Source organism: Equus caballus, chromosome 6 (assembly GCF_041296265.1).
Source record: "Equus caballus isolate H_3958 breed thoroughbred chromosome 6, TB-T2T, whole genome shotgun sequence".
NCBI lineage: Eukaryota > Metazoa > Chordata > Mammalia > Perissodactyla > Equidae > Equus > Equus caballus.
The window spans coordinates 67,481,248-67,500,796 of NC_091689.1; the positions used below are offsets into that span (position 1 = coordinate 67,481,248).

The 19,549-nt window shown below is 38.6% G+C and overlaps 1 protein-coding gene across 1 annotated transcript in view; it reads right to left on the reverse strand.

The window, feature by feature from the left end:
- Positions 1-19,549, reverse strand: part of OVCH1 (ovochymase 1) — an 84,101-nt gene that overhangs the window by 32,490 nt on the left and 32,062 nt on the right. The window contains 4 exon segments of the mRNA XM_070270346.1: positions 5,459-5,683; positions 8,996-9,097; positions 9,407-9,563; positions 17,007-17,155. Of these exon segments, the coding sequence (XP_070126447.1) occupies positions 5,459-5,683; positions 8,996-9,097; positions 9,407-9,563; positions 17,007-17,155 (633 nt within the window).

Here is a 19,549-nt window from a genome sequence, read left to right on the forward strand (position 1 = left end):
TGCAATCGCCCAGAGCTCCATACAGAGAGACAAGCAGGAGCTGGGGGAAGCACTGGTGAAAGTGAGTACACCTTCCCCTGCCTGGTGCTCCAGATCTGTCACTGATCAGTCACTCAGAGAGAAAACCAGTCAGTGGCCAGAGCTGGGGAGCCCCTGCTCATGCCAGGCCCAGAATACATAGTGCCTGATCCCCACCCAGTGGCGGTACATAGCAGTTGCAACCAGATAAGAGCACCATGAGGAAGCAAAAATCCACTCCATCAAGCAGTATGAGGAGGTATAGTAAATCTCCAGACCAGAAGGAAAGTGACAAGTACCCAGAAACCAACCCAGAAGGCACAGAAATCCATAACCTAAATGACAAAGAATTCCAAACAGCTATCATAAAAAAACTCAATGAGTTAGAAGAAAACAAATTAACAAAAAGACAAATTAACGAGTTCAGGAGCTTCTTCATAAAGGAGATTGAACCATAAAGAACCAATCAGATTTGTTGGAGATGAAAACCACAATGATGAAATAAAGAAAAATCTGGATTCCTTAAAAAACAGAGCTGATAACATGGAGGACAGAATAAGCCAGTTAGAGGATGGTACTATAGAAATGCTTCAGGGCTGGCCCCATGGCCGAGTGGTTAAGTTCTCGTGCTCCACTGCAGGTGGCCCAGTGTTTCGTTGGTTCGAATCCTGGGCGCAGACATGGCACTGCTCATCAGGCCATGGTGAGGCAGCGTCCCACATGCCACAACTAGAAAGACCCACAACGAAGAATATATAACTATGTACCAGAGGGCTTTGGGGAGAAAAGGGAAAAAAATTTTTAAATCTTTAAAAAAAAAAGAAAGAAATGCTCCAGAGGGAGGAGAAGAGAGAACTAAGACTAAAAAGAAATGAAGAAGCTCTCAGAGAAATATCTGACTCAATCAGGAAGTGCAACATAAGGATTATAGGTATTCCAGAGGGAGAAGAGAAGGAGAATGGAGGAGGAACCTTGTTCAAAGAAATAATAGCTGAGAACTTCCCAAACCTGGGGAGGGAGCTGGAAATCCATGTGAAAGAGGCCTCCAGATCTCCTAACTTTGTCAGTGTAAAAAGACCCACTCCAAGGCATATAGTGGTGAGACTGGCAAAAGTCAAGGGCAAAGAAAATATACTAAGGACAGCAAAGCAGAAGAAAATAACTTACAAAGGAACCCCTATCAGGCTTTCAGTGGATTTCTCAGCAGAAACCTTACAGGCTAGGAGAGAATGGAATGATATATTCAAAATCCTGAAAGACAAAAACTTTCAGCCAAGAATACTCTATCTAGTGAAAATCTCCTTCAGATATGACAGAGAAATAAAAACTTTCACAGATAAACAAAAGCTAAGGGAGTTCATTGCCACAGGACCCCCACTACAAGAAATCCTCAAGAAGGCCCTCATATCTGGGAAAAAAAAAAATAGGAAAGGGGCTACACAGCCCTGAGCAAGGAGATGAATAGGTATGCAATAATCGGAAAATGGAAGGTCTCTATCAGATCAGGTTAGTAAACACTTAAACTTTAACATCAAGGATAAAGAAAAGGAAAACACCAAAACAAAAATGATGCCATAATTTTAACCACAAACTCACAAGATGGAAAAAGATATGACAAAAATAACTTAAAAGGGGAAAAGGAAAGGGATGGAATCAGTAGAGTCTAAGGAAAAAGAGGCTATCAGAAAATGGACTATCTCAACTATGAGATTCTTTACACGAATCTAAGGGCAACCACTAGACAAATAATTAGAACAAGAGACATGGAAGATAAACAAGGAGAAAACGAAGAAAACCAATGGAGAAAACTACCTTATCAAATTGGTAGTCTGAAAGACACAGGACAAGAAACAAAGAAATTTTATAAACTATTTAGACCAAAATAAAAAAATTTTTTAAAAAGTAGAATTCAGTATCAGGGGCTAGCCCCATGGCCTAGTAGTTAAGTTCAGCTCACTCTGCTTCGGCGGCCCAGGTTCAGTTCCTGGGTGTGGACCTATGCTCCTTGGTGGCCATGCTGTGATGGCAACCCACATACTAAATAGAGGAAGATTGGCACAGATGTTAACTCAGGGCAAATCTTCCTCAGCAAATAAATAAATAAATAAATAAATAAATAAATAAATAATTCAGTATCACTCTATAACATTTATTTAAATGTCACCTTCTCAGAAAGACATTTGCTGGTTATCCTACATACAATTATACGGTACCTACATCACAGATACTTTTCCTCTCCCTTCTCATTTCATTTTCCCCCATAGCTCTTCTACCTAATATATTATATATTTTATTTTATCTTATTGTGTGTCCTCTCCCCAGTAGAATATAAGCTTGGTAAGGGAAAGGATATTTTGGTCCACTATATTCTCTACTGGATCCCCACAACCAAGAAGAGTTAATCTCTGGCCCATAATAGGCACTCCACAGACATTTGTAGGGAGGAAGGGGGGAGGAGATTATATCCAAGAAGAAGAAAAAACATTAGTTGGCATAACATATTAGGGTAAATGATGTTGAAATACTATTCGAAGAATGATCAAACATTTATTTGTAGCAAGTAGAGATGAATGCAGCTCTTGAATGAGTTCCTGGCTCCCACAGGGAAAAAGATAGCACTTTACAGTACAGAAAAATACTATCCGACTTGAGTAAGGGGTAATATTTCCATTACATCCTGCAGTTCTGCTAGCTGTCATCTGAAGTGACAGAACAATCTCGCAGGGTCAAGCTGACAAATTCAAATCAAAGAAATGCTAGGTTGGAAAATTATAGGGGTTCCCTAGTCAATCCACAACAAAGTCAAGCATGGTTTTCAACAGGTAATAATGAAAAAGGCAAGTTTTCCCAGAAAATCATTCTTTCTATATGAGAATCTAGTATATGATAAAGATAATGCTATGAATTGGAGAGAAAGGAATTTTTTTTTAAAAGCAGGGATAAAGTCACTTTACCATATGAGAAAATACATTTCCACAAGATTAAAGCTTCATTTTAATTAAATTTTTTTTCTGACCTCAGAATGGGCAATGGATTTTTAAAAATAAAAGCAGTGAGATAAATTGGAGATCAAAGATATGTATGGGTAGGTTTAAACCAACAAACTTAAAAATGTTTACATCAACATATAGTAAACAAAATTTAAGGGCAAATGACAATCTTATGAATAAGCACTTAACTTTTGACAAAGAAAAAAATTGTTATATATAAAGATCTTATAAACCAGTGAAAAGAACAATACTCAAATTTAAAAATGGGCGGTAATGAGAAGAAATAAAAAATATAAATAGCTAACTATGAAAAAAGTAATTATACCCCTTAACGATAAAAAAGTAAAAGAGCCTATCGAATTGAGCTATTGGGTTACAGGTGTGGTGAAAGAGGTCTCATGTACAGCTAACGGCCATGAAAACTAACCCAGTGTTCCTGAAGAGTAATTTAGTAGTGAGCACTCATGCAAAAAAAAAAAGTTCTGAGTCGCTAGGCATTATCCCAATTTGGGGAGATATAGAGGGAACAAAACAGCAAGATCCCTGTTCTCCCGAAGCTATCATTTCAGTCAGGGAAACGAAGAAGATGGTTTCAAATACAGCCTGCGGCTACAAATGAAATAACCAGTGTCATCTGATAGAAAATGACAATGGGAGGGAATGGATGATGCTACCGTAGACTGAGAAGGCCTCTCTAAGGAGGTGACCTCTCAGTCATTCACTCATTTATTAAATGCCTTCTATGTGTCAGGCACTGTTCTAGGCACTGGCAATTCTTGAAGTGAAGAGACAAAAGCTGCAGTCCTCATGAAGCTCGCATTCAACAGGGAGACACAGGCAAAGCAAACGTGAAAAAACCATCATACGTCAGCAGATGATAAGTGCCAAGAAAAGGGTGCCCGCCACGAAGTACAGAGGCGGCAGTGGTGCAGTTTACATCCATCAAAGCAGTCCTCATGAAGAAGGTGATATTACCGTCAACACTAGAGGGAAGGGAGGGGCAAAGATGAGAAAGAGCTCCTTCAGGAGCTGAGAGAAGTAGATGGACACGGCCCCAAGGTGAGAATGATAGTGCCTGGAGTGTGGTGAGCTGATGGAGAGGGAGGTGAAAGGTCTGGCTAGGGAGTGTGGATTTTATTCCAGAGCCAAGGAAAAGACCTTGAACTGTTTTAATCAACGCAGAAGGGGGAGGTGATCTGATCATAGGGGGAAAATGTGCACCGTGGATAGGCCAGTTCATAGTTTTTTTCCGTAGCTAAATGAGATAGTATTTATAAAGAAAGAATCTTTAAATAAATATTTGTGCCTTCTAAGTCCATGATTTAATCTCTCAGAATTTATCCTAAGAAAATAATCCCACCCTTAAAGCAATTTTCCTGGCCTCCATATATTCCTGATTCAAACATGTGCATATGTGCGTGTACCACACACACTCACAATAACATACATAAACTATTTTCCTTCCAGGTGTCCCCATCGACCAAATTACTTCCAATACCCACCTACCCACCACCTCCCTCTTTGAGAACCAAAAACCTGTATTACACTTATACAAACAAGAGATGGCAAGTTTGTTTTGTTGTTTGTTTGTTTTGTTGAACAAAAACTGATTTGCCTGTACATGAAATGAAATGACTTGGTATTAGCAAATCTTTTGCATTCTGTCATTTTAAAAGCCTTTAATGTATTTTGCTTTATTTTGAAATTCAACCCACTCCCCCCAAGCCCAATTTTTAACCATCTTAACTCCTCCTCTATCATATACACATTTCTGGCATTCTGGCATGGTTCTAGTATGTTTAAAGAAGTTTGGTCCTCTTGTCTTTTTTTTTTTTCTGAATACACATACATACAAACTCACACACTCAACCTTTCATATACCTGTTCTTTAAATTTGAATTTTGAATATATTAAGTGTACCTAGAAAAAAAAGGCATGCCTATTACAGGATCAAGCCAGCCTGGTGGTCTAGAGGTTAAGTTTCAGTGCCCTCACAGCCACAGCCTAGGCTCGTTTGCCAGTCAAGAAACCACACTACTCATCTATCGGTTGTCTTAGTGTAGCAGCTGCATGTTGCTGTAATGCTGAAAGCTATGCCACTGGTAATTCAAATACCAGCAGGGTCACCCATGGTGGACAGGTTCCAGCAGAGTTTCCAGACTAGGACGAAGGACCTGGCTGCCCACTTCCAGAAACACTGGCAAGGAAAACTCTATGAAGAGCAGCCTAGCACTGTTTGATGCAGCTCCAGTGCAAAGAAGGACCAGGCAGCATTCAGCTCTGCTGTACACAGGATCACTAGGAGTCGGAATCAATTCAATGGCACTAACAACAAATTACGTGAATCAATAATTTGGTGATATTATTACCAAGTCAAACTCTCTCTTGATCATGAACTGCCTATTACAGAAAAGGCTCCCAGCACAAAGTTGAAATGCCAGTAAGATTACCTGCCATCCTTCTCTCACTGTGGCTTTCTTCATAAATAGTCAGAACTGAATCTCGACACATATAAGACCCAGGGAGTGACAGATACTCAACCGTAAATTTTGCCATACTACTTGGTGAAACTCTGAGCACCCAAGAACATTCCAGTTTTCCTCTATAATCCAGAGGATATCTTGGAGTTGAAAAGAAGCCTCTGGGTTCTTCTAGCTCCACTTCAGAGTAACAGCCTGCAATTCAGAACACGTGGACACCATAAACATATGTGGACCAGCATAAACAACGCAAAAAAAAAAATGAGGTTCTATTACAAAGTTGAAAAATTTAGGCTTTCAAAAAGAAAATTAAAACTTCATTGCTATCAGTTACAAGTTCCTCGGTGAAAGAGATCACCCCATCCGATGTGTCCTATTTTCTTGAAATGAGATTGCAGGAGCAGAATTTAAATCATAATTATTTAAAATTACTTTTAACTGAATTTTTTAAATTTCTTAGAAAACACACAGAGGACTGCATTCGCTATGTCCAGCATGTTTTCATTTCGTTCCTTCTTTAAGATGTAACTGAAGATCTGTTCCTAAAAGCTTCACTAACTTGAGTGAGCATTTATCTTGCTGGGACAAATGATTACACACATGGGGTTTGTGACTGAGGTCAAGAAAAGGAGAATTTGCTGAACACAACTGAATGTCTCTCACTTCTTCCGCTTGCTTTTAAGTCCAAGGGCAACTTGGACCTGCAGGGGCATCTGCAGAGCTTCAGATGCCAGTAGCTCTCTGGCCCTCTGACCCTGTAATCAGCTTCTCCTTCTTCAGATTACATCCTTGACTCTTTGCTCTTCCCCTATGTCAATTCCGTTGACAAAAATCTGAGCAATTACACATTGAAATACTCTATATTCAAATTAACTCATTTTAATGTATGAGTATTAGTTAATACATATATTATTATATATTCTCTCCCATAGAGAAATTAATAATCTAACCAAGGAGAAACATACGTAAATATACTTTTATGAACAGTAGAGATGAAGAGTGGCAGAGGAAAATGAAATGCTACAAGAATTTGGATCCTACTTAATTGTCTAGTTCTTTGAAAATACTCCTTTTCATTTATATGGCTACTATGATCTAATTTTGATATTTATTAGGTCTACATTGATTTAATAGTAACCTAACTGATTTCCCAGCCTCTAATCTTCCCCACAATGTCCTCTATTCTGGTGGTAGTATATGAAACAAAAGAATTAAATTCTTTCCTTGCTCAAAGCAACTAAAGCAGAGCAGCTTGCAAGGTCTTTCAGAGTCTGGCCCCAACATGTTTTTCCAATCTTCAATTTTTTTCCTCTCCATGTGAATCCTCCATGACAAGTCTGCCAGGAAAAGGAATTCCCAACCAGTCACTGCTTTTTCTAAATGGGGTAACAATCTCAAAAAAACTATTGCTAAGATTCATTAATTCCCTTGTGTAAAAAGCAAGCTGTGGGAGTGGGTGGGTATTAAATAAGGCATAGCCCTAACATTCTATCTCATAGAATAGTCATAGAACTAAAACAAAACAATATCCTTTCATATGTAAAACTTTATCTGGCATGAATAAGTTTTTCTGAGTATATACAAATGAGAAATAGCTTCTCTACATTTTAATAACGTCCATTTTCTAATAGCCTTAATGCGACAGTTCAAAGACTACATTAGATGGTCATGACCACCATCATCTATAAACCCTTATGCATTGGTCATACCATCTCTATTCTAAGTGCTCTATATGCATTAACTTACTTAGATACTCACTGAAATTGTTCATTGAACTCAAACATTGAAATCATTAGGTTTTAGGATCTTAGACATAAGTCTGCTCTCCATCGCAATCTTGACTCCAGATTTACTTTTAATCTAAATATCACTCTTTGACTTTCATTTTGACTCACTGTTGTCCGACTATACCACCCACAACTGGTCCCTGAGTTACTTCTCCTTATTCCTAGAAGCTTCCTTAGCAGTCATTTTCTCTAACACTATTCCTGCCATAAATCTTGCTGATTTCAATAGCCATATAGATGATGATTCCATCCCTGAAGCTTCTCAATTTCTCAGCTTTACTGCACTGATCTTGTCCTCCACTCAACATCAACCATCATCCCAATAGCCAGTCCCTAGAGACGTGGTCGTTAGCCATAACTCTAAGCCTTTCATAATCTCAGTTTCAAGCACCACTCTCTCCAACCACAACCTTTTATCTTTTCAGCTTCCTTTAACACTCCTTCCACCTTTTGAAACTTGTACTTCATCTATCCTAGCACCTTTTCTTTGTCCCTAACTCATCTTTCATCCTTGCTTCACTCTTTTCCTAGCTTAAATTCCAACGATCCATCATTTTAATCCCTTCTTCACATACTCAATTCCATTATACTCTTACATACTTGGGAAAACCCACTCTCACTGAATCTACTCTCCACCTGCTCTGCATCTATGTGGTACTCCTCTGCGTCTCCAAACGAAAACATACAGCTAAGCTAACTGATTAGTCTCCTTCTAAATTCATGATCATTAATCTAAGAGGCTTTTATGCTGCCCAAGAATCCTACTACATTTTCCTAGTCCGTGCACCTTGTCACTTTTTTAGAGAAGTATTTCATACCTTCTTTTCTTAAAATACTCAAACCCTCTTCACAACCCCGTTTCATCTGCTGAGAAAATAGAAGCAATTAGAAGAGAACTGCCGGAAGCTCCTGTCCTCACGTGTACCTGCATCAGTGCCTAAATACTCTGCCTTCCATCCAGCAACTACGATGAACTGCTCTTTGCTCCTATCCAAGACCAACCCTCCAGCTAGGCACTAGGTCTCATCCCCTCTCTTCGACGGAAGGTCATCACTCGGCAATTCTCCCTCTCTTGTGCATCCTCTTCAATTTTCCTCTACCTCTGCCTAGCTTTCTATTGGGGTTGAGTACATGTGGGAGCGGGTGAGGCAAAAATGAGTGAAAAGGGAAAGATCCTGATGATTTGGAAACCAAGACTTAACGGTATCATAGAACTTTCATCTCCCTGCAAGTCTATCACCGACTTCTAATTCTCCAGTTGCTGCTCACTTTTAACTAGAAGTCAAGATCCTATTCGCAAACAGACACTGACAATTGTAGGAGAATTAAGAGAAACACTAACTCTGATGCTGGTCTTGGTCATCTCATATCCAGAGTCTTTACCTCACAAGATACCTTAAAGTCTAAGGATCTTTGTTCATATAGGAATAAATAGCTCAGAGGTCAGGATAATTCTATGCACTTCTCCAAAATTGAAGCACTTGTTCACAACCACAAGATTTTTTTTTTTTTTTTTTTACCTGTAACAGCTGTATCTTTGGGACAGAAAAGATCCCCAGATAGTCACAATAATAACTCTCCTTTCTTTCAGCTTAAACTACCAGCCAGAATGAAAACAGAGTTTATAGTGCTCCAAAGAAAATCAGTGGATCCAGACATGCAGTGCTTTTTGATAAGTTCTTATTAGCTGTATTAATGGGATAACGTGGATATCTATTACCTGGCCTAGATGCACTGTCTGTTGAAGGTGTGGATGGTAGCAATTGTTGTCTTGTTAGGGTTTTACTTTCATTATCTATCTGAAGTGAAGCAGGACCTGTACCTGGAGAGAACATGTTAAAAATAAGTAGATAAAAGCCTGAGAACAAAATGTAGTCTGTACCAAAGCAGCTTTTGTCAAAAGAGAATGCAAATATAGGATTAAAACAGCCTCAGGAAAAGCGAGTTTTATCCAAACTCTGCCCAAGGGAGAACTTAGTCTTACTGAATTTTAATGTGCTTAGAAACTAAGATAAATGAAATACTACTTTATGGTCTTTGCTTTCATAATGCTGATTTCTATCACACTCAACTCTCCCAAACCCACTTAAAGAAAGAGGCATTGTTTCCATAGTATCTGAAAAATATTTACCTTTGATTTTGGATTGGATCCAGTCCAAGAAGACACTCACCCTGGCAAATACACCTGGCTTCCTTGGCTGGGTACAGCCGGCTCCGCAGCTGACAATGCCATAGAGGACAAAGGGACCTTTTTCATGTCTACATACTAATGGCCCACCAGAGTCTCCCTGAAACATCAAGAAAATGTGTTCTAGAAAATTGCTTTAATCAGAGCTCTTGCTTTCAGTTTTGGAACAGGAATAACCAATAACGTATTCATAGCACATTTCTTTAATTTAAAAAAATTATTCTTTGTCTATTTGTATACCTTAGAACAGGTAGGCTCAAATAAGTAAAATCACAAATCAAAGAGGAGACATTACAACTGATCTCACAGAAATACAAAGGATCATAAGAGACTACTATGGACAATTATACACCTAAAAATTGGATAACCTAGAAGAAATAGATAAATTTCTAGAAACATACAAACTATCGAGACTATCAAGACTAAATTTCTAGAAACATACAAACTATCAAGACATAAGGAAATAGAAAATCTGAACAGATCAATACAAGTAAGGAGATTGAATCAGTAATCAAAAACATCAACAAAGAAAAGCCCAGGACATGGGGCCGGCCCCGTGGCCGAGTGGTTAAGTTTGCACGCTCTGCTTCTGCAGCCCAGGGTTCAGATCCTGGGCACAGACATGGCACCGCTCGTTAGGCCATGTCGAGTCGGCCTCCCACATGCCACAACTAGAAGGACCCACAATTAAAGTATACAACTATGTACGGGGGGGATTAGGGGAGGAAAAAAAAGCAGGAAAAAAAAAAAAGAAGAAGATTGGCAACAGTTGTTAGCCCAGGCGCCAATCTTTGAGGGAAAAAAAAAAGAAAAGAAAAGCCCAGGACAAGAAGCCTTCACTAGTGAATTCTACTAAACATTTAAAAGAGAATTAACTGCAATCCTTTTCAAACACTCCAAAAAATTACAGAGGAGGGAACACTCCAAAACTAACTTTACAAGACTAGCATTACCCTGATACCAAAGCAAGATAAGGACAATACAAGAAAAGAAAACCACAGGCCAATATCTCTGATGAACATAGATGCAAAAATCCACAATAAAATACTGGCAAACTGAATTCAAAAGCATATTAAAAGGATCATGCAGGGGGCTGGCCCCGTGGCCAAGTGGTTAAGTTCGCGTGCTCCATTGCAGGCAGCCCAGTGTTTCATTGGTTCGAATCCTGGGCGCGGACATGGCACTGCTCATCAAACCATGCTGAGGCAGGGTCCCACATGCCACAGCTAGAAGGACCCACAACAAAGAATATACAACTATGTACTGTGGGGCTTTGGGGAGAAAAAGGAAAAAAATAAAATCTTTAAAAAAAGAAAAAGGATCATGCACCATGATCAAGTGGGATTTATTCCAGTGATAAAGGATGGTCCAACATATGCAAATCAATACATGTGATACACCACATTAATAGAATGAAAGTTAAAAATCATATCATCCCAATAGAACAGAAAAAGCATTTGACAAAATGTAACATCCTTTCATGACAAAAATTCTCAACAAATTGAGCATAGATGGAACATATCTCAACATAATTAAGTCCTTATATAACAAATCCACAGCTAACATCATACTCAACAGTGAAAGGTTGAAAGCTTTTCCTCTAAGATCAGGAAAAAGAAAAGGGTGTGCACTCTCACCATTTCCATTCAATATAGTACTGGAAGTACTAGCTAGAGCAATCAGGCAAGAAAAGGAAATAAAAGGCATCCAAATCAGAGAGGAAGAAGTAAAACTGTATTTGCAGATGATATGATCTTATATACAGAAAATCCTAAAGACTCCACCAAAAAACTGTTAGAACTAATCAATGAATACAGTAAAATTTTAGGGTACAAAATGAACGCACAGAAATCAGTTGTGCCTCTATATATTAACAATGAAATATATATAAAAAAATAAATAAAACAATCCCATGTACAACAGCCTCAAGAAGAATAAAATACTTAGGAATAAATTTAACCAAGGAGGCAAAAGACCTCTACATTGAAAACTATAAGACTTTGATGAAAGAAATTGAAAACAACACAAATAAATGGAAAGATAACACATGTTGATGGATTGGAAGAGTTAATATTGTTAAAATGTCCATACTACTCAAAGCCATCTATAGATTCAATGCAGTCCATAATCAAAATTCCAATGGTAATTTTCACAGAAATAGAAAAACAATCATAAAATTCATATGGAACCACAAAAGACCCCAAATAGCTAAAGCATTCCTGAGAAAGAACAAAGTCAGAAGCACCACAATTCCTGATTTCAAAATATATTACAAATTTATAGTAATCAACACAGTGTTGTACTGACATAAAAATAAACACATAGACCAATGGGACGGAATCATGAGCCCAGAAAAAAACCCTCACATATACAGCCAACTAATATTTGAGAAGGGAGCAAAGAATACAGATCTTCATTGACTTATGGTGAGCTTACATCCTGATAAACCCATCATAAGTATAAAATATCATAAATCGAAAATGCATTCAATATGCCCAACCTACTGACCATCATTATTTAGCCTAGCCTACCTTAAACACGTTCAGAATACTTGCATTAGCCTACAGTTGGGCAAAATCATCTTAGACAAAGCTTATTTTATAATGAAGTGTTGAATATCTCATGTAATTATTAAATACTGTACTGAAAGTGAAAAACAGAATGGTTGCATGGGTACAGAATGGTTCTAAGTGTATAGGTTGTTTACCCTCATGATCATGTGGCTGACTGGGAGCTGTGACTTGCTGCTGCTGCCCAGCATAATGAGAGAGTATCGTACCATATATAACTATCCCAGGAAAAGATCAGAATTCAAAATTTGAAGTACAATTTCTACTGAATGCATATTGCTTTTGGACCATCTTAAAGTAAAAAAATCGTAAGTTGAACCATTGTAATTTTGGGACCATCTATACTCAATGGGGAAAACATAGTCTCTTCAATAAACAGTGTTGGGAAAACTGGATAACATGTAGAAGAATGAAATTGGACCCCTGTCTTACACCATTCACAAAAATTAACTTGAAATGGATTAAAGACTTAAATGTAAGTCCCAAAACCATGGAACTCCTAGAAGAAAACATACAGGAAAAGATCTTTGATAGTGATCTTGGCAACAACTTTTTGGATATGAAACCAAAAGCACAAGCAACAAAAGCAAAAATCAGTAAGTAGGACATTAAACTAAAATTCTTCCACACATCAGAAGAAACAATCAACAAAATGAAAAGACAACCTATGGAATGGGAGAAAATATTTGCAAACCATGTATCTGACAAGGGGCTAATATCTAATATATTAAAAGAATTCATACAACTCAATAACGAAAAACAACACAACTTGAAAATGAGTAGATGATCTGAATAGACATTTTTCCAAAGGAGACATACAGCTGGCTAACAGGTACATGAAAAGTGCTCAACATCACTAATCATCAGGGAATTACAAATCAAAACTACAATGAGATATCACCTCACACCTGTTAGAATGGCTGTCATCAAAAAAACAAGAGATAGGGGTCGGCCCCGTGGCCCAGTGGTTAAGTTTGCATGCTCTGCTTCGGCAGCCCAAGGTTTTGTGGGTTTGAATCGTAGGCATGGACCTAGCACCACTCATCAAGCCATGCTGAGGTAGCATCCCACATGCCAAAACTAGAAGGACCCACAACTAAAATATACAGCTATGTACTCTGGGGCTTTGGGGAGAAAACGGAAAAGTAAAATCTAAAAAAACCCCAAAAAACAGATGAGAGATAAAAGGTGTTGGCAAAGATGTGGAGAAAGGGAAGAACCCTTTGCACTGTTGTTGGTGGGAATATAAATTGGTATGCCACTATGGAAAATAATATGGAGCTTCCTCAAAAAATTAAAAATAGGATGACCGTATGATCCAACAATTCCACTTCTAGGTATATAGCCAAAGGTAATCAAAACAGGATATAGAAGAGGTATCTGCACCTCCATATTTATTGCAGCTTTTACTCACAAGAGCCAAGATATGGAAACAATCTATTTTTCCATCAAAGTATGAATGGATAAAGAACTGGTGGTATATATACAAAATGGAATATTATTCAGCCATGAGAAAGAAGGAAATCTTGCCATTTGTGACAACATAGATGGTTCTTGAGGTTATTATGCTAAGTACAAAGTCAGACTGAGAAAGACAAATACTGTATATCACTTATTCGTGGAATATAAATAAGCTAAACTCACAGAAACAGAGAGCAGAATGATGGTTACCAGGGTTGGGCGATGGGGAAAATGAAGAGATGTTGCTCAAAGGGCACAAACTTCCAGTTATGAGATTAACAGGTTCTGGGGATCTAATGTATAGCATGGTGACTATAGTTAACAATACTGTACTATATACTTGAAAGTTGCTTAGAGAGTAGATCTTAAATGTTCTCAGCACAAGAAAGAAATAGTAATTATGTGAGGTGATGGAGGTGTTTACTAATCCCCACTGTGGAAAGCATTTCACAATATATAAGTGTATCAAATCATCACATTGTTTATCTTAAACTTACACAATGTCATATGTCAATTATATCTCAAAACTGAAAAAACCCAAACCTTACAACATAGGATTTGCAATTTTTTTAAGGTAGCCTTTCTGATTTTTAATCAGGCCTTTTTTTTTTTTTTTTTGCACAAATGTATTTAGGACCAAACTAAACCCTAAATTTAATTGTCTTCCTAAAAAATAAACTGAGCTGATGACATATTTGATATTGCTGTTTATTTTAAATGAGGAATTTCTCAGAAGAAATCCTCAATTTGGAGTAAGGAGATAGATTTCCTAGCCTGTAATATAGAACAATTAACACTTTCTCTGGGCTGAATTTCTTTCCACATAAAATAAGATTATATTTAAGACCCTCTTAGAGTTTGAAAATGGTCTGATGTATCAAATCAGGTTTTCCGAGTTTTTTAAAATCAATCATTCATTCAGCAACAACATAGCCAATATAGAATTTTCCAGGCAATTACAAACATTCCACAACAGTGAAAGAGCTTGTCTAATTTATCTTTTATTGCCTGTGTTTACCACAGAGCCTAGCATATGGTAAATATTCAATAAACAAATTGTACCTATTAATTACTTTGAAAATTATTCAGTGCCTACCATGAGCTAGGAACTCTGAGAAAGAGTATAGATGGTGATAATCTCTATAAAGGAAATATTCAGAGTGAAAAGTAGAGAATAAAGGTAGGTGGAAGTGTACTTACATGCACATGTATGTGTGTGTAGTTTCAATAACATTTGAGCTGATGGATGAAGGATGAGAAGGAGCTAGATTTTCAAAAACCTGGAGGAATAGCATTTTATGCAGAATTGACATGTGGGCAAAGGCCCCAAGTTAGGCAAGGATATGATGAAGTGAGAGGTCAGGAGGCACTCAGTGTGGCTGAAATATAGTAAGCAAGAGGAGAGAAGTATGAAGTAGATTGGGAAATATATCACTGTGAAGATAGAGTTCACATTGTAGGTCAAAGAACTTGAAATTTAAAAAAAATCTAAAGTCTAAAATTTGTTGTGAGCAAAGAATCACAGGATTCTACATTGCATATCTGAAACTCCCACATCTCTGCAGTCCAACATTCTGATTTTCACCTTCTCGGATGAGAAATTACATTAGCAGGTCCATTACCTCTGAGCATTCACAGGAAGGGAAAACTCAATTACCTGATAGAAATATGAGAGTCCATTTTATCTAAGCAAGTTTCATAAGTCACCTTTTAGTAATTCAGTGTTCTTTGTAGAAGAAAGCTAGCCACATTTATTACTCAGAATCTCAACTCCTATTTTGCTTCCCTTGTACTGACTATAAATTTGGTCATGCTGCAGCCAAAGGGACAGCTGGATGCAGCTGAAATAAGAATAGGTGACAACCAAGATCACGATATTTGGGTCACCTCTGACACGGACCTCATCCCCCCTGTAGTTCTTCTTTGCTCTCTTGATACAAATTAAGGTCTTCCCTTAATGTTAGATGCTGTCAAATATGACAGAGACAGAGGTATTTGTGAGTTTCTTGATTCAAAGCGAGAAGAAAAACCATCCCTCAAAAGGGGAAGAATGAACACATCAGTTCAGAGTACTTTTCTACTGGTGTTTATAATAGAACATTTATGTCCTCTAGCAGACAATGTGAGTGCCATTCCCACCTTCCTCAGATCTTGCGGTCCACATCCTGCCTCTGCACCTAAGGGCTTTCCTCCCTCTACCCCACCTGCCCAGGAGTTGGGCCAGAAGTGTGGGAAGTGCCCCGCCTGCAGCCCTGAAGCTATGACTCTGGAGAAATGGTGTATCAATATTCCAGCTCCCTCATCCCTCAGATGGGACAAATATGCTGCGTGTATTTTGCATCACTGCAGGATTAAGGGCAGTCCCTCCCTGTGGTAGCTGCCTTAACAGCACACTCTAGATTGGCTGCCTTCCCATCCCTATCACACATCTTCACTGTGCTGCCAGTGACACCTGCACTTGCTTCACAGACCACTGCACTTGCATCCTTGTCTCAGGGTCTGCTTCTGGGGAATGCAAATCAAGATATGTAAAATAAAACAAATTTGAGCAGTGCCTGACGCCATGAAAGGGTTAAACTACAATAAATTTATATTCAGGGGACCTCTTTATTAAGAGGGGACCTCTTTCCTTCTCTCTTCATATTTTCACATGGAAAGACTTCTACCCAGATTAATGCCCAGTCTTCTCCACGTAGAGATGACATCCATTGGTTCATGTTCCTTAACTGAGTTGGGGGAAAAACTATCAAAAAGCTGCAAAGACTAGAAATTCGTTCTTTCTTCCCTCTCTACTCTAGACCAGTACGAAATGATAAATCTGGAGAAGTTTGTCTGTTCTCAGACCCAAACTTTCCTCTACATGGGCTGCCTCAAATCCAGACTACATTAAAGGTGGGCTGCAGACTGTTAGAAACCCTTTTTGGTACTGCATTGTGCCTCTGTAGGAACACTGAAATTAAACTATTGCTTTGTGATTTATTTTTCACTGCATATGAAAACCATTTTTTTTCAAAATTTTTCATCTTCTTCTTTGTGATAATTTTATTTTAAAAATTATTCCTGTGGAGGAAAATTAAGTGTGAGTACACAGGAGATAAACAGTTTAAAACAACAAAACTCAAGTCATAAGTAGGCTACACTAATTTAGAATCCTTACTTGCTCATTCCCCTTTACCCAAAGCCTTAAATATATCTGAACACATCTTCCCACCTGCAGGCCAATTTACTGGTGTTGCCATCTCCTACCTCCTCATGGGCTCCTCTATGCACCCAAGTTGCCCTGGCTGTATGGATGCTTCTGCCCCCTCTCCACCATCTCAGCAAGTTTGGATTAAGTAACTCACTGTTTCTGTTGTCCTACTGGCCTTCACGTAGGGGTAGGGTGGTGTGATGCTGAGAGGCACAGGCTACGGAGGTTGTCTGGCTTTGAGAGTGGTTTCCTCCTGTCTAAAGAGAATCTCCAGTAGATGACAACTTTCTCATCTTCCTCTGCAAAATCAGAATCCTCTCACCTGACAGAAATCTTTCCCTCCAGACGCTGCAAAGCCAGCACAGATCATCTTCTCTGTGATCCCTCCTGGGTGAGCAGAATAGTAAGTGCGTTCGCAGACCTGTCTCTCTAACACGGGCACTTGAATCTGCTGTAAGCGACTGGCTAGGCCTCCACCAAATTAAGAAACAGATTCAGAAAGAGAGCTTGATAACAAAGCAGGGACCAAGTGATGTTAAGGGAATGTATTTAAGTTCAGACTTGCTTTGCACCAATATAATTGCAATCCTTCGGTTTTGTCTAAGCTGATGTAGAATACTGAACCAAAAATTACAAGTGTCTTATGTAGGATATCGTCATTTCCAGATGTGGCATCTTTGTAAAGGAAGTCCATCGGCAGGAGAACAGGACCAGAAACACTTCTTTCCTAGCTTATTTCTGATTTAAATGTTAGTGTTTCAAATATTGCTACATAAGAATTCAGAAAGAGAAACTCAGCAAGATATGAATTGGTATTATACATGACATATTATTAGAAATATATATGGTTATACATTTAAACACATAAATATTTTATGTAAATATATAAGTATGTAATAACAATATGTTTATATGATTTCCTAATATAAACCAAAATCATATTCCTCTGTCCTCTATTATCACTGAGGCCTAAATCTCAACACTGATTTAAGATGACACTAATGATGAACATTGAAGAATTTCTCCTCCTACCTGACCCTCAGGCAGGCCTATGTTAACATGTATTTTGCATGACTTATTCTATCACTTTAGACTTATGACTAATTAAAAAAGATAAATTTAGTATTTTATAGCCCTGTATCTTTTTGAAAAAATTAATAAAAATTACTTTACACTTATATAGTACCTTAATATTTATAAAGTCCTTTACTCCAGCCTAATAAGACTTACAACAACACTGTGAGGTGGGCTCTCACACTGATCTCAGGCATGAAAAGTCAGAGCTCTGAAAATGTGATCTCCCAGCACCTATGGGACAGAACCAGGACTCAAGCCTGGGTCGGACTTTAAATCTTGTCCTCTTTTTAATGTATTAATCTAATACATAAATAATTTAATGTATTTAAAATCCTCTTGGGGCCGCCCTGGTGGCACAGTGGTTGAGTTCACACGTTCCGCTTTGGCGGCCCGGGCTTCGCCAGTTCGAATCCCAGGTGCGGACATAGCACTGCTTGGCAAGCCATGCTGTGGTAGGCGTCCCATATATAAAGTAGAGGAGGATGGGCATGGATGTTAGCTCAGGGCCAGTCTTCCTCAGCAAAAAGAGGAAGATTGGCAGCAGATGTTAGCTCAGAGCTAATCTTCCTCAAAATAAATAAATAAAATAAAATAAAATCCCCTTTTCAGGGACTATCCCCATCAGTGTCGCTTCCTATGTCTCAAAATCAAGAACTCCTCTTCTCTCCGAGATTGAAAGGATGAGTTCACCTTTTGTAAGACTGCAACCACCTCTCAGTTGTCTGGTGGTCATGGAGTTGGTGAAGGTTGAAGGTGTTAGAGAACAAGGGCCTTGAAGCCAATCCGTCAATAAATGTTTACTGAGTATTTATTCTAAGTAGACTTCTACCCTCAGGGAGAGAGTGGTAAATTAGGTGGAGATCTGCCTCCCAGAGGCCCCCACTCTAATGGGTGAGATGTAGGACATTATTATATAAAATAACGTCAAGTACGTGTACGTGCAATGAGATGATAAAACTGGGTAGTGCAGAAAGTGATGGAAGGACAGTCCGGCTGCAGCAAAGTGGTCTGAGAAGATTTGATCTGAGAATGGAATGAGGAGGGGGCAGCTGTGAGAGGACTAGAATAAGAACATTCCACGTGGAAGGAAATAAAGTACAGAGCCTGAGAAAGCAGAACAAGTTTGGTGTTCAAGAGGAAGAACAAAGACCATGATGCCTGAAGGTTAGCCAACAAGAGGACAACAGGAGGAAATGAGGTTGGAGAGTTATGTGGAGGCCAAATCGCATACAGCTTTCAAAGTCAGGCTAGGAGTCCAGACTTTATTGGGAATGTAACAAAAAGCCACTCAAGGATTATCAGAGAAGCCACGCTGATTTTAAATCCTAGCTTTGATATTTATTAGCCATGGGATCTTAGCAAAATACTTAAATTAGGGGGCCATAATCTCCTCATTCACAAAATAGGGGGATAAAATCTCCTCATATGGTGGTTGTGAAGATTTTAGGAATATGCAATTTGGCTGCAGGTAGCACAGTAAACCAGGAACATAAACACTGAACACAGTCAAAGATAAATTCCCCTCTCCCTCAAGCTCAGAGATTCTAAATAAATGAGACATAAACAGAAGGAAAATATAAAAGAAAATTATTTACACAGTGAAAAAGAGCAAAAAACAAACATCAGCCCATTCAGATCTTTCAATGCTTTGCCATGGCTTTAAGAACTCTATCCTCTAGCCCAGGGCTCAGCAAAGCCCAGCCAGTGGGCCAATTCCATGCCAGGCCCACCGTCCCATCTTTGGACCTATTTAGTACAATCCATGAACTAATAATGGCTTGTACATTT